Below are 15369 nucleotides of genomic sequence, written 5' to 3'. Positions count from 1 at the left end.
ATGCCATCTCGTGGCCACAAATAGCTATTATGGGATTAAATCCACCTCCCGTCCCTTACAGCTCCCCCGTAGCGCTTCCCCTGTGTGTCGGCTCTGCTTAGGAAAGGCTTCCTGCCGAAACCATGCTCTGCATTTTCTGTGTGGCGAAGATCTCCCTTTTTTGGGTTCCTAAAGCTGTGCCGCCGGCCTCAGCAGCTCCCCTTGGCTGCGGTGCCCTGGCAGCCGAGTGTCACGGTGCTGGCACAGGAACGGGGGCTGTGGGGACCGTGTGTGAACCACAAGCAGATCAGGAGCAGACCTTCACAGGCTTTGCTTTGCTGCAGCCTCCGTCAGCTTCGCCCTGTGCCTTCTGCCCGCTCCGGCGCAGCTGCGATGCTCCCCCAGACATGCTTCTGCCTCAGCCAGCACTCGTGGTGCTGCCGTAGCCAGTTTGGGGATGTGGGAGTTGCAGCTCCTGGAGTGAGAGATGCTGCCTCTTATCAGCTGTCTGGTACTGCTGGCTGCATGATGTTAAACAAGATGGTGTCTGCGTGCATGGCACTTACATTGCGTCTCACAGCCACGGGGACAAAACATGGACAGTCCGTGAAGTGCTGGAGGTTGGAAGACACCGTTAACTGCTGCTGGGAGGAGCCCGGTCCTTGGGGATGTGCTGTCTCTGCTCAGCTCGTGGTAACACCATAGTGCTTTCTGTAGTGGTGGTTTGGGGTAAATGAACACCCTTTTTGCAAGCAAAAGAATTCCTAATGGTGCTTTTATTTAGCTGAGGGAGTGTTACATGCTCAGCAGAAATGAGGACGTCACGGGAAACGCTGGGTTCACTCAGAGAGCCCTGGGTTAGCCCAACAGAGCAGATGTCAGCTCCCTGCAGAGCTATGGCCTCACTCAGCGTTCCATGGCTCCAGGAGAAGACAGAAAGACAGATACAGCCACCACTGCCAGTGTTCCATGGCTCCAGAGGAATGCAGGTGCAGCCACTGCTGCCAGCCAGTGCCCTGTGAGGATCCCGACTTGTCAGTCACCTGCACAGTAGCTGCTTCAGTGAGAGCAGTTTTTTTACCCTTGTTATAAAGTCTGTGCAGGAAGGTCTGGGAGGAATCAAATCTGTTTGTGCTGTCACTCCTACTTCAGCTCAGCTTCTACAGAGGGGATGGGTCTTTCAGCTGTTCCATCAGCAGAAGTGGAGGAGAGGAGACAATGTGAACAAAAATAGGCTGCGTTGTCAGTCTGCGTCTGATCACTGTGGTTGTCCTGTTCTGAAGGTGAATAAACATATCAAACTTTTACCAAGGGAGGAAGCTCAGAGGAAGCTCAGCAGCTCTTGGGAATTCCGCTGTGTTATGGATGCAGACCATTCCCAACCTGTTTGTACAGGCAGAGTGGAAAGGTTCCTTTCTTAACATCTGAGTTGTATTTCCCAGCACAGGATGTTTTTGCATGAGCAGCAACATGCAGCAACGTTCTCTGCATCTATACATGTTCTTTGAGATGTTCATTTCAGATCTTTTTTGTGTGCCTGCAGGTGTCACCTCCAGCACCCCTCTTTAGCAGTGGAAAGACAGGGTGCTTTTAGAGCAGGCTTCATGTTATCTTCCTGCTGCCTCTGAATTTGGATGAGGCAAACTAAGGCCTAATTCCACTGACTATTAATTAGACCTCTCCTTATTACAATAGCAGGAGCCCAAGGCAGGTGAAAAGGGCACATGTCCATGTTAGTGCAGTCCTCTCAATTTGTGTTCTTCTGCAGTTGTGATGAGTCTTGTGTCTCAGCATCTTCTCCCGACAGCTAAAGATGAAATCCTTTCCCCGGAGCTATAATTCCATTTGGGGCCAGCTGTAGCATATGAAATCCAAACTCAGTCCCACAGAAACCACCAGATGGATTAAATGACTTGCTGTTTTGCCTGTGGATGGCTCTGCTGGTGGGAGGAACCGACACCTCCTGTAGTTTATCCACAGCGTGATGCGCTCGCTGAGCACTGCAGAGCAGGCAGCATGCACTTTATTCCTTCTTTGGTGGTTTTACTCAGCACCTGACTTTGTTTCTGACTAAATCTTTTTTTTTTTTTTTTGTAATCTTTCAATAATGATATCTCTTTAGATGATGTATCACCCACTGGGGTGTGTTTCTTAGAAGGAGCAAGGCTGGATTAAAAGCATCACACCACACAAGGTGAAGCAGTGATCCAGCAGAAGGTGACTTTGCTGATGTGTTTCCTCCAAAACCAGGCAGCGTCTATCAGGCTGCTGAGTGTGCCACCCTCTTGATGAGCTTCCCTTCACCAGGCAGCTCGCTTTGGAGTCTGAACTATGAGTACACCAGGAGGGAACAGACACGCTAGTGTGGGTGCTAGGAGAGAAGAGGTGAGGGATATGGATGAAGAGTACCTGAAGCACAACCTGGCTGCACCAGCAGCACACGAGTCAGGCAGTGAGACCAGCCAGTTGTTGGGTTCTCACTAGATCTCATTCTGGCAGCAGAGGACAAGTGAGGTTGAGCTGGCTTTGCAGATTTTGCCCCAGATGTGGTCATGTATATGAAATGACTTTCAGATTGACCTCCCTGCCTCTAGACACAACCAGCTGGCGGCTGCAGGAAGGTGGGTGCTGATGTAGGTGGCTGTGCCCCTGCAGGGATGGAGACAGCTGCACACTGTGTTCTGCATTCCCAAGGAATGTTCTCCATTCCCAAGGACTTTCTCCTGGCCTGGGAGGGGACACACATTGCTGCTGGTTCGGTTACATTTGAAAAATTATACTGAGCAGGTGGCACAATAGTGCAAATCTGGCCAACGTGCAGGATTATTATTCTGTAGGACTTTTCTGCTTAAGCAGTAAACTTATGGGACCAAGGCAGAGGGGCAGCATGTCCCACAGAGAGGTGACATGTCCCGGGTGACTGCTGTGTACGTGGAGCGTAGCACTCACCTGGAGTGAACCCACCAAGGGAAGAGCACAGCTCTCCTTTTATGCACATCATTACTTTTATTTTCTGGGTTTTTTTCAAGTTTATTCTGTGCAAGCTGGCAAGCAAACCCGCTTCAACAAATATATCTGGAGAGGGAGAAAATGTATCCTCTGGCAGTTTTGAAGCCCATGAGAACCAGTCATAGATCACGTTTAAATGTCAACCCTGTCTAAAGCACATCACTCTCCAGCTGCTCCCATGTTAGCCCACTGACAGGCTGAGCTGGTTAGCAGGGCTGATTCATGGCCCAGCAGTATAATTCAGTTGTGCTTGTTCATTATTTATAGAAAACACAGGCATCAGTGTTGTGGCTGGTAAGTTACAAGAGCAATGATGAAAGAAGGGTTACTGCTTCCAATTAGGCAGGGGCTAAGCACACTTCTTGGAGACTTCAGTACACGAAGGAAGGGATTTAGTGCATTTTCCTGGGTATTAACGTGTGTTTACTTTTGGGAAGGTCATGGGTGCTGAAATATCCTTTAGAGGAGCTTACACATTGGAGGTGAATAGAAATTACTAAGTCAATGTCTCTCAAGGACAGTTGGGAAGATGGTAGACTGGGCCATGCAAGTGTGATATTGTGGAGAAAAGCAGCTGGATTCAGAGACCCTGCTGCCTGGTTTTGTGTGATATGTGAGTGCAGTCAGGACAAGGGTCCTTGCAGGGTTCTGCTCAAGCCTTATTCATATCCCAAATAGTTTTGTAATCACACATTGTAACATAGCAGTGATGTAGAGTTTGAATGATTTCATCTTTTTGGTTATGTAGGAATTTTAACTTTGTAATTGCCGTGTCTGCATTTTGGTAGCACTCAGAGGCTACAGCCAAAAGCACTTGACATCTGTAGGATGAAGACAGTTGTTTCTGCAGTGACTTTATGGTAGGAAATGGTAAAGGTTTGGTACAGCAGCAAGGTGAGGAGCCTAGGTGGTCTTCTTTTCTCCATCAGTTTGGAAGGGCTGAGTAACATCAACCTGAAGATTTGCTAGATCACCAGCATGTCGCTTGACACAGCTGACAGCAGCTTGTTCTGAGCAGCCTGGCACCTGCACTGGCAGTGACATCACTTTCCCTCTGTGTACTGGTAAGGACAGTGCCTGTGAGAGCTCCCAAATGCTCCCAAAATCAGACAGGTAAGCCCATCCTTCAAGTGCTTCACATTAGACGAGCCCATGGAGATAGGGGGACAAGGTTGACCTTTGTCCCTTTTCCACTCATGCCCTCTGGATATGTGATTTTATGTCTCAGCACTTTAGGCTGTTGGGTTAGTGACTGTGGTGGCACCTGTAGGTGAATGCATGGGCACAAAGCCTACAGTGATGATCTATTTACTTTGCTTGGAAAAGGTAAAATGAGGGCCAGCATTTGTCAGGCTAGCACCTGAGGCATATCTTCTTGTCTTCTGTCTCTTTGCAGCTAGAAGATGTTAGCTACACAGCTGAAGTTTGAGGCCCAACTAGAAACCCTGCAGACACAAGCAGATCCCAGTGATATCACTGGAACAGCAGAGATGCCATAAATAGGGCAGTAATTCTAGCAAAGCCCCTGTGCACAGCAACATTTCTTGGCCAGGCTTTAGGATACCCTGGGCAATAAGCAATGCTAGGCTGAGGGTTTCAGGTAGTTAAAATGGTCCTAACTGGGAAAATGCTGTCAGTATTTTTCTGCTGGTGTACTTCTTTTCTGTGGGTATGTGTGTGTGTATGTATATATATCTACTTTTGGCCAGAATGACAGTATTTGTCTTCGTTTGCAGATGTATTATTACTTTGAAGAGCGAGCATGAGCTCTGAGATGTGGGGACAAGATAGCATGGCTGCTTCACGAGAAGATTTGTCCAGAATGAGTCCCAAGGCACTTTCCCAACAAATAAACTCTTGCAGTGATAGCCTGCTTAATTATTAAACACAGAAATGAAACCATTACATTGTTAGTCCCTCAGAAGATCCTAACACTTAACTGCTGTCCAGAGCTAATTTTCTGAACAATAATTTAATACACAGCACAGATAAACTGCATACTTAGATTGAATACAAATGATGTCTGTGACATGAATTACGGCCTTATGCTGAACATCACTATGGCAACTAATGACATCACTGCAGGCTTCAACCTGCACAAAACCCAACTTCTGAGGGGCTCTGTTTGTTAGTGCAGATCTTTTCAGGGCTTTGAGGGTATGAATGTGTAAGCACCACAGTGTTGTCAAGGGTCTGCTATGTATATTTACTGTCATTTGAAACATTTTTTCCCTTTGTGGTTAACGTTGTTCTCATGAAGGAAACCTAATGAAAATTACTGTTTGTATTTGGTTAGTAACATTTGTTGATAACATATGGTCTGGGAATGCTTCAGCAAATAAGAGCTTTTTAATAGTAAACAGAGATATGAGTTCTATAAAGCAGATGCTGTCAAAATACACAGCGTAAGGTTGGATATTTTCTTTTGCCTCTTTCCCGAAGATAGATCATTTTCCTACTTTCCCTGCTGGTGACAACACAGTCTTTTCAAGAGAGAAAGTGTAACCTGTAATCTGAAGCTGCAATTTAGAAAATAAGGTGGTTTCTTAGTTCTTATGCTTGATTGTTTCTTAAGTAGCTGATGGCTCACACATGAAAAAGGTACAACATTGAGGATCTGACTGGACCTGTAGAGCTGCAGATCATTTATCCCAAACCTCTGCTCTCTGGCTCTGGTGGCAGTTTGATGCATTGTCATAAAGGATGATATGTGGAATGGTGACACTGGGAGGGAAAACTTCAGAGCAAAGCTGATGAGGAAACTGAGTTCATTAATCAGCTCTGCACTGAACATGCTCGTCTGGACAAGATTTGCTCAGTGGAGAGCAAAGTATGAACCCACAGTCCTTGTGTACAGGAAGGAGTAAATTATTTTTCCCATTAACTTTCCAAATGCAAAACCTGCTGTTTGGTGCTTATATTGGAAGAGCTGAGCCACATGTCATATGAGCCTTTTCCCAGTCGTTTCAGGGATCTGCTTTTCTTCAGCAAAGGATCTAGGGTGAGGACAGTGCAAAATGAGAAAGTGTAATTAATAGCATGAGAGTGACTAGAGCTGTTAGTGAGACTGTATAACCTCTTACCTGAGTTACAGTATTCCAGGTTGCAGTGTGTGTTCCATCCCATCACTTGGACGTGTTGCTCACAGCACACCCTTGGTTTGTTCTAGGTTACAAAAAGTACCTTGTCTGTGATTCCTCTTCAAGCTTCCTTGTGTGCTTTACATGAGTTTTGAAGTGTGATGAATTTTCAAGGTCTCTGGAAACAACACAGAAATCTAGCTCATAATTATAAAAAAAAAAAGACAATAAAAAAAGAAAAAACAATTTTCATCTGCTAGTTTTATACTGGGCCTTTGATCAAATGTTTGGGAGCATCCTCCTTGCAGTGATGTGCTCTTCCCCCAGCACCAGTCCTCCCTCTGCCCTTCATCTTTGGCTGAGCTGTTCTCTGCCAACAAGGGCAAGTGCAGTTTTAGGAGTGCTTTGCTTAGATCCATCTGGAAGTTTCTGTCTAGCTTTATTTTAGTAAATTTCTCACTTTCTAAGCTGTAGAAACAAAGCTTGAAATACAGCTGTGAAGTCTCAAACACAAAAGCATTGTGACTTTTTCCCCCTTAGTGCAGAAGGTATTCTCTTCTCTGCTGTTTTCAGAATAGTTTAAAGCTTACAAATAGGCATTGGTTCAAGTTCCACTTAATTTTTGTTACATGACCCTCTTCAGTCTGTGCCTGTTTGCCAAAGGGGAGTGTTTTTCTGTATCTCAAAACCCTTAGCACAGGTGAGCAACTTGTGGAGGCTACGAGGACAGACTGAGAGAGTTGGGGCTGTTCAGTCTGGAGAAGAGAAGGCTCCGAGGTGACCTTATTGTGGCCTTCCAGTATCTTAGGGGGGCCTACAAGAAAGCTGGGGAGGGACTTTTTCGGCTATCGGGTAGTGACAGGACCAGGGGGAATGGGGCAAAGCTGGCAGTGGGCAGATTCAGGCTGGATGTGAGGAAGAAGTTCTTCACCATAAGAGTGGTGAGACCCTGGAATGGGTTGCCCAGGGAGGTGGTTGAGGCCCCATCCCTGGGGGTCTTTAAGGCCAGGCTGGATGAGGCTCTGGGCAGCCTGATCTAGTGGGAGGTGTCCCTGCTCATGGCAGAGGGGTTGGAACTGGATGATCCTTGTGGTCCCTTCCAACCCTGACAGATTCTGATCTGTTTTAGCAGAGGACTTTAGAGCCCTAATGGCTTAATGGTTGGACTTGAGGATCTTAAAGGTCTCTTCCATCCTAAAGGATTCTATGATTCATTAACCTCCTTAGAAAGTTGTGGCCTTTAGGATGTTGAACAGACTTGGTGTTTATGGGTTTCTTTTCCCTGCAATCTCTCTAAATCAAAGCTAACTGCAGTGTAAAGTCTGGGTATCTTTAAGGGAACCTCCAGAGGGGGCTTGTCAGCACAGCTCAGGTGAGCCCTCTCGAGTGTCTCCAGGCAGCAGCTCCAGCTGCAGCACACTGCTGGCTGGGATGAGAACAGAGCCCAGGAGAAAAGTCCCTAAAACAGAGAGCAGTGAGCTGTGGCCAAACTGCAGCTCTGTCCTCAAAGCCTTTCTAGGTGTCGGGGCTGAGAGAGGAAATGTCTGGCACAGCAGCACCAGGCTCATCACCAGCCCTCCCTCCCATGAGCTGTGGGGCTGCTGCAGTTCCCACTCTCACGTGGGGAAGGTCAGCTGTGGTGGGCTGCCCTTGTAAGACTTATAATGGCAAGTCTGGCCATAGGTGTCAGGAGACTGTGGCTGGGACCCTCTGCCTGCAGGGTCCCACAGGGAAAGACTTACGTTCTCTGCACACTTGGGCAGCTTGTGGTTGCAGAAACTTGGAGATGTCCTCTAGACGCATGCATGTCTAGAGGGGTTTTCACACGTTGTGGGTCATTCAGTGTACTTCTCCTTTCCAAGCCACAGGACCATGTGCTCCTGGAGTACTTAGTAGACAGTGGTCTCAACTCATTGCGTAGTTGGAGAGCCAGCCACTTCCTGGCCACTGCTGGCCCATTCCAAGGAGCTGGTTTCCCTCTTTGCAGGTTCAGGGAACTGGGATTGCTCCAGCTGTGATGGATTGAACTTAAACCTGGGCTAGGCTGGAGGGCTGGGACTCAAAAAGAGGACTCAGGTTAACTGGGACTTCTTCAGACAAAGCAAAGCTCACGATCAGCCTGGAAAGGAGAGGTTGATTAGCCAAGAGAAGAGCAGAGGCACGAGTGATTACAGATGTCCTAGGTGCAGATGTCCTCAAGCCTCAACTTCTGTTGTGACTATGCAGGCTGTTGCTGCAGGAGACGTATTGTTCTTTATGGAAAAAAAATTCTCTTAAATTTGGTTTTATGCTTCTCCCAAATACTCCCTTTTTTTTCCCCAAAGAACAATCATGGGTTTTCTGAACATCTGTCCCACATTTCCCAAAGATAATCAGTGCTCTTTGTCACTCAGACAGCCCAGCCACTTTGCCTTTTGCCAGACAGGACATTTTCAGTTAACCATTGCATGCCCAAGCCGTAGTGCTGCTGACTTCCCTGCCTGCCCTCAATGTCTCTCTGTCCTTATTTCCACAGCTGGGGCACCCAAGGAGACTTCACGACAACACACGCGCTCCCTGCAGTGAAGGTGAAGCTGTTCACAGAGAGCACGGGGGTGCTGGCTCTGGAGGACAAAGAGCTTGGGAGGGTAAGGAGATTTGGAGTTTAATAACGTTTCCTTCTGGCCCTGCTCTTCTGGAGAAATCTCTCCTGTACGGAAATATCTTTGGAGCACAACATGCTCTGGATTTTTGCCAAGCTTCAGGAGAGAGAGGGAGAAAAAGCGAGTTCTCCACTGCTGGAAAGGAGTGCATCTCACATGCTGGCTTTGTTGTGAGCTTTCGGTGGCAGCATTTCAGCTGGCTGTGCCTGCACGGGGAGAAGGCAGAGCACTTGTGTGCGACACTGGCAGGCCGGAAAGCCTCAGAAGCTGCTTGCGGAAATGGACATTCCTGAGGCAGAAAAGGGGATTATGCTGAATCAAAAAGAGAGGGTTTAAGTTTGGCAAGAGAGCGTTAAGCTGCTCTCCTGTCTGCTGAGCAGCCAGTGCGTGCTTGGAGCGTTTGAATGCACTGACTGCGGTACTGGCCGCGAAGGGCCTGGATCCTGGCTTGCCCTGGGGATTGTGGCTGAGCTGGGGCTTCAGTCAGGCTGGACTAGGGAGTGAACCGTGGGGGTTCGTTGTCCCCATCAATTATATTAACAGCAAAGAGTTGAAATTCCTGGAGTACCAGCTAGCTTCTCATCTGTGGTCTTTAAACCAGTGCCCTTGGACTGGTGGCCCTCCATCACGGCAGTGCACAGCTCCAGAATATCTGTGCACAGCACTTTTCTGTAGCTTTGGGACACTTGAGGGAGTCTCCGTGGATTTTTTACAGCTCTGTTATTTGTGTTGGCCCCAGGCGTAAAGTGGCAGCAAACTCCCTGGCGTGCCTCCCTCCACTCTTAAGGCATGCGAGATCAGCGTGGTGAAGACTCCATGAAAATAACTTCAGGATAACAGAGGCTACATCTTACACATGGACTTGGCACTTCCCATGTCACAGCTGAGTGTGGCCTGAGCAATCTCCAGGAGCAGCCTGGGTCCTGTCTGCCCAGCTCTGCAGCACACCTTGCTGTCTGACTTGTCTACGTGGCCATGGTCAAGAAAGCCACTGATCCTGTGGCAAGCTCAAGTACAGTATTTCCAATTATGGACTAGCCTGTTGGGGTGCTTCTTGCTAACTCCATGGCTAGTTGTGCCTTCACACAGGGGAGTCTGTGTCCATACAACAAAGTTTTTCCTAATTAACATGGTCTCGTGTTCATCCTTTTCACACAAGTGCCAAGCGTTCTTTCAGGTCCTAGTGGGCTATTGATTTAATTTATGTCTTTATAGTAGAGAGCACTGCATGTGACTTTGTCTCATAATTTATGCTCATTTTAAGTGTTTGTGTTTTTGTGTAACATCCTTTATTCTTGGACTTGAGAGAAAAGCAAAGCTAACCTCTTCTTCTTTTCCCTTTTCTCAATTTTCTCTTCAAAGAGAATTACAGCCGCTTTGTACTTTGCTCATCCACACCTTGATTCCTCCTTTTTTGACAAAGGGGATGACCCCACTACTGGATGCAGTGCTCCAGCCAAAGACCTACAGTTCCTTTGCTGCACAGCATTGTAATGTTTTCAGGATTATTTTCAAAACCTTCTCCAAAGAGCCCGTCGGTCCTGCCCGTATGCACTGCAGTGTGCTGAGCAGAGCTGCTCAGATGCCATTCGGGGCTTTTCCCCTGAGCAGTTCCACTTAGTGTGGACCCTTTTCTTTGGAAGTCTTGTTTCCACGGGCAGCCATGAGCAGTGCTGACTTTGCTGGTCTCGGGAAGCAATTAGCTGTGCCTGTTGTTCGGAGAAAGATGTCAGGCCCCAGAGCAACCTCTCTTGCCCCAAAATGCTGATGAGCCAGCCCCAGCAGTGTGCTTTCGTTCCCTGTCCAGCAGGAAGCCATCCCTTGGCTCTGAGCTTCTGCGGGCCGCAGGACATGGGCCAGCAGAGCCGGGTGGTGATTTCCCCTGGCCCGTGGCCATCGGGGCTTTCAGGCGGCCGAGCTTCAAAGGGATGCTTGGGGTGCCTGGAGCGGCCGGGAGATGCCGCGTGTCTGCTCAGGCTGCAGCAGGATCTTTCCTTTAACAAAGTAATGAAACGGGGAGCGTGTTAAGCCCCTGGTTTAGCTGCTGGAGTGGGCACAAGCCTGTCTGCACGAAGAGAGGAGGAAGCAGGTTATACACACAAAACCACCCGTGCTCAGCTGCCCTTTGAGAAGCGGCTTTCTGCTCTGCCAGCCACGTACAATGCCCACTTTCTGTTGCAAGTGTTGAATTGGCAGCCAGCCGGCGCTCCTCATCTCACCACTTTTATCCAAAGGAGAGCTGGAAAATGCTCCCAAGCCCTAAACTGCTGGATGGGCAGCTGAAGGCATGGGAATACATCCTGGCCCTATTGAAGCTGGTGGCAAGGCTCCCAGGGATTTCGGCCATGCCAAGTCTTCATTTTCTGAGAGCAAGGAGGGGAAGAGCCATGAATTACAACAACACTGAGCAAGGTTTATGTGCCTTTTCATGAAAAAGAGTTAGAAATCAAAGAAGAGAGCATCCCAAACACCCTGCGTGGCTGCTGCCTGCTAAGGGATGCAGTTTAGTGCAAGTCTGTGCTTGCATGACCTATCTTGTAGTGGGGGCCCTTGAATACTGTTCAGCTGGGGCCCATACATGTTTCTAACAATCCTTTGCATGGAGGACTCATTTCTCATCTTCAGGTTTTGCTTAAAAGTTTTTTTTTTTTCAGAGAGTGATGCAGTGGAGACTGGTGTTATCTATGTAACTAATTGCAGCTTCAGATTCCTGTCAGAGAATGCATTAGTCTAATTCAATAAAAGTAGTGATAAGTAATGTGGATGAATAAGGGTGAAGTCAAGGATCTACTGATGTTAACCCCAAGCTTTGGAGGAGGCAATAAAATAATTTTCAAAATCATTTGTCAGAGGGCAATAGTGTCAAGGATATTTTGGTGGAAAACAGCTCCTAGGTTGTTGACTCACCATTAACGTTGAAGAGCAGAGGAATAGATGATTAAAGCCTGGGCTGGAGTTTGGCTGGAGCACAGAATAACTGTGAGCAAGGAATGAGTGATGGCAGCACATCAAATAACAAGGGTGAATGCTGCCATTTATAAAATAATTTACTTGTGTAAAGGTTAATGGGTTTAAAGGAGGTGCATCTCACTACAGGACAGTGGAGACGAATGCATTTGTGCCAGGCAAAGTCACCTTTGAGACTGAAAGCATCAGAAGAGGAATGGATGTGGGAGGGAGAGAGTTAAGCCACCTCAGAGGACAGATGTGGAAACACCAGGAGAAGATGGATGTGATGTAGTTCTGAGAGAATACTCTGTGGCTTACTGTCTGAGGGACCTGCTCTGCTTTGTAGGGGTAACGAGTAGGTGGGAAAAGCACAGTTGTGAGCAGGAGAGATTGCTCACCTCAGAGCCTCTCAGTTTCTTTGATGAACCAAGTATTTGTACATAGGTGTTGCACTGATTTACCCCAGCTAGAGACTGTCCCATCATTTCCTCGCTGCATGAAGTGGTAGAAAAGTCTTGCAGCCACTGATGCCGTGACACAGGATGCAGATTTTGTCTGCTGCTGTAGTGCAGGGAGACACACCAGCCTACCTAAAGTGTTGCCTACTGCTCCCAGTCCTAAAAAGTACACAAAAAATCAAGTCAGCTTCCCCACAACCGTGTAGTAGTAACAGAGGAACCTTTTGAGATAGAGTTTTCTGAGCCCTCCAAAGAGCACACCTCAAATGAGAAGTGTCAGGAAGGCTGGTGGAGGTTGGCCAAGCTGTATGAGTCTGAAAGTGGGTGATTGCAGTGGGCACCCTCAGAAAACCCTTGTTGCTGGTTTGCTAATCACATTAGCCTGCCATCACTTCTAGACTGATTTACCTGGATAGATACAAGTTTGTTTACTACAAACTTTCTTTAAATGATGGGAACTGATAATGCAGTTTTGTTCTGCACAACCCCGTGAACAATGGTGTGGTAGATAGAGGAGCCAAAGAATATATGAGCTCATCTCTAAAAATAATAAGCTGTACTTTTAAAAAGCAATATAAAGCCATCCTCACTGATGTGAACAGAAATTACCAGACTGACTTTTAGGGCAAAAAAGTAGCTCATCTGATATGCTTTTGTTCCCCATTAAAACCCATTTTGTGAATAATTTTTCCCTTTAACGATATTGATTTTCACACTTGCAGGTTGTTCTCCACCCTACTCCCAACAGCCCAAAGCAATCAGAGTGGCACAAAATGACTGTTTCCAAAAACTGCCCGGATCAAGACCTGAAGATCAAGCTTGCCGTGCGAATGGATAAGCCTCAAAACATGAAGCACTCTGGGTAAACACTTGTCTTGGTCTGAACTCAATATATTTCAAACGTGCATTAGAAAATTTCTCTAAGATTCTGGAAAGAAACTCTTAGTCCAGAGTTCAGAGGAGGTCAAAAGAAACATAAGTATAAAAATGGCATTAGTTCAGTCATTTATAATGCACTTTCTTTACTTGTAGCATAGACTTTTTGATGCATGTCAGTCATATGGTTTAAACTGTAAACAGTATTCCTCAGGAAATTGCTAGTTTGTTGGAGTTTTTTTGTTTGTTTTTTTTCTCCTGTATGGAAATAACAGGTGAACTACCTGACTCTGAGAATGGTGTAATTTCCTAAATTATTCTGTGTTTCCCCATATTGGATTCTCAGAACCAGAAGCACAGTCCACCTTCCACCTGAAATAAACTCTAGTCTGATCATCATTATTTACACAGGGATAAACAGCACAATTAAATAGCAGTTTCCTGGAATAGGACTAATGATCTGGAGGTGAAAAGGGAAACGTCTCCCCTCCAGACATGTGTCAGAGGATCTGGGGTCAGGGGATCCCTGACCACCCACCCCTAGCTTCCACCCTCTTGCCATGCAATTACAAATCAGATCATCCCTGGCAGGGCTTTCCTCTGTTTGCTCATCAGAGCTGAGGATGTGATAAAAAAATAGAAACTGTCTGGGAAAGTCACTGGTTTGATTAACTCTTTATCCAGTATGTTTCTGGTGCTATAAAAGTGACTTTGTTTCATTTTTATTTCCATTGTGTTTTATTAGATTCAGTCCATTATTAAATGGTTTGGATCACTCATCTTTTTTTGAATTCCTTCTCCTCCTCTTGTCTTCTCTGCTAATGAGATCAAAGCCAATAGCCATATGTGAAGTTTAATTCTTCCACCACGATCACAGACACCAAAAGCAAGAAAGGACAGTTCATCTGTCGTATGTGTTTCCTTGACCACAGCTGACAGCAGCAGAGCTGAGCAGTCTGGCTTTTCTCAGGCTTTCATCAACTAGCATTTGATTTACAAGATGCTGCCTAAAACTATGTGGTTTATAATACTGGCTTGCTATGAGAAATGAGACTGTCTTTCTGTTGGTGTTGTTGGCAATAGCAAAAAGGATAATTATTACCCTGTTCTTGAATTAGCCAAGGACTCAGTGCCCACTGTAGCACAACCTGGAGTTTTGTGTCTTAAACATGCACCAAGAGTATCCTGGATCTCTTCTTCTATTTATTGAGCCAGAACTAAAGTAATTAAAATGATGCATAAAACATAATGCTGAATAATGGCCTAGTGTTTATTATTAGTCTGGTGCTGCCACTATTTTTGCCAGTGTTTGTATTACAGTGTTGCAGTGGCTGCTTCATCACAACGATTAAATGCTTATTTTGACATTAATTTTAAAAATTAATTCTTCCTTTATAGAAAACAGTAAATTCACTCCTTTTTAGAAATTATTCTGTTCGCTTGAATATCCGTAGCCGTGTAATTTCTCAGAATTCATCTGAAGCTGTTCAGTGAAGTGTCCTGGTTTAGTCAGCCCAGTGGATACTGGGATCCTGGATACTGGTTTTGATGCAGTAAGCGTCCGTCTGTTTGACAGCTTCCCTCAGCCAAATGGTTTTGTGAAGGCTTAATGCAACATCTGAGGTTTCTCTCCCTTAATTCTTCTGTTGCAAATGTATTCTTCACCCATCTGACCATGTCACAGCTATTCAGTGGCATTAAAGGGCTTCTAAATTCTAAGCAAGTTGTGAAAGACAAAGAGGAAGAGAGCGTTAATACTGTGTAACATTAAGACTCTGGGAGCTTTTTGTGTCGCTTTCTTTACAGGTTATTTGTTCAGGCTAGAAATAAACACGCTCATGAATGCTGCTGAGCTTAAGAGTCTTGTAATTACTCCTGCTTGAGCATTAACTTCAGTTTCTAGGTGTAAAGGAAACCTCCTGAAAAGCAAGAGAACAACATATAGTCACTTGTGTACTGAATTCACCTCTTCTTTTCTTCTAGGTATTTATGGGCCATTGGTAAAAATGTTTGGAAGAGATGGAAAAAACGATTCTTTGTCCTGGTCCAGGTAACAGATTTAACTAGAAGTGATCTTAAATCACAGTATAAAATATTTAAGTCTTTCCTCTGGCCATTTTCGGTGCTCTGTAATTGATGCTGAGCTGCAGTTCTGCATAGGATGTCTGTCAAGTCATGGATTTTTTTTCTAAACATTCAGATCTCCTCAAGGATATCCCAGTTGCAGACCTCTAGCCCTGAGTTTCCTGACACACATGAATGCTTGGTGAAGTGTAGAACCAATTCTAGTGAGGAGTTAATGAGATGAGGAGGAAGCTTGATCTGTCTTGGCTGGAGGTACTTGGGTGCAAATGCTCCCTTTTGAGCCTCCAGGTA

General features: G+C 46.1%; 1 protein-coding gene across 1 annotated transcript in view; it reads left to right on the top strand.

The window, feature by feature from the left end:
• LOC103777937 (calcium-dependent secretion activator 1) overlaps positions 1 to 15369 on the top strand; it is a gene marked incomplete at both ends in the record, with an annotated part of 87720 nt that overhangs the window by 46701 nt on the left and 25650 nt on the right. Inside the window, 3 exons of the mRNA XM_008945502.1 lie at positions 8584 to 8695; positions 12840 to 12979; positions 14977 to 15043. Of these exons, the coding sequence (XP_008943750.1) occupies positions 8584 to 8695; positions 12840 to 12979; positions 14977 to 15043 (319 nt within the window). The remainder of the gene's footprint in view (positions 1 to 8583; positions 8696 to 12839; positions 12980 to 14976; positions 15044 to 15369) is intronic.

The sequence above is a fragment of the Merops nubicus genome, unplaced genomic scaffold (genome assembly GCF_000691845.1).
Source record: "Merops nubicus isolate BGI_N331 unplaced genomic scaffold, ASM69184v1 scaffold4738, whole genome shotgun sequence".
In the NCBI taxonomy this organism is placed as follows: domain Eukaryota; kingdom Metazoa; phylum Chordata; class Aves; order Coraciiformes; family Meropidae; genus Merops; species Merops nubicus.
Note: the sequence above shows the minus strand (reverse complement) of the source record. Positions and strands in the feature narration are given on the sequence as shown.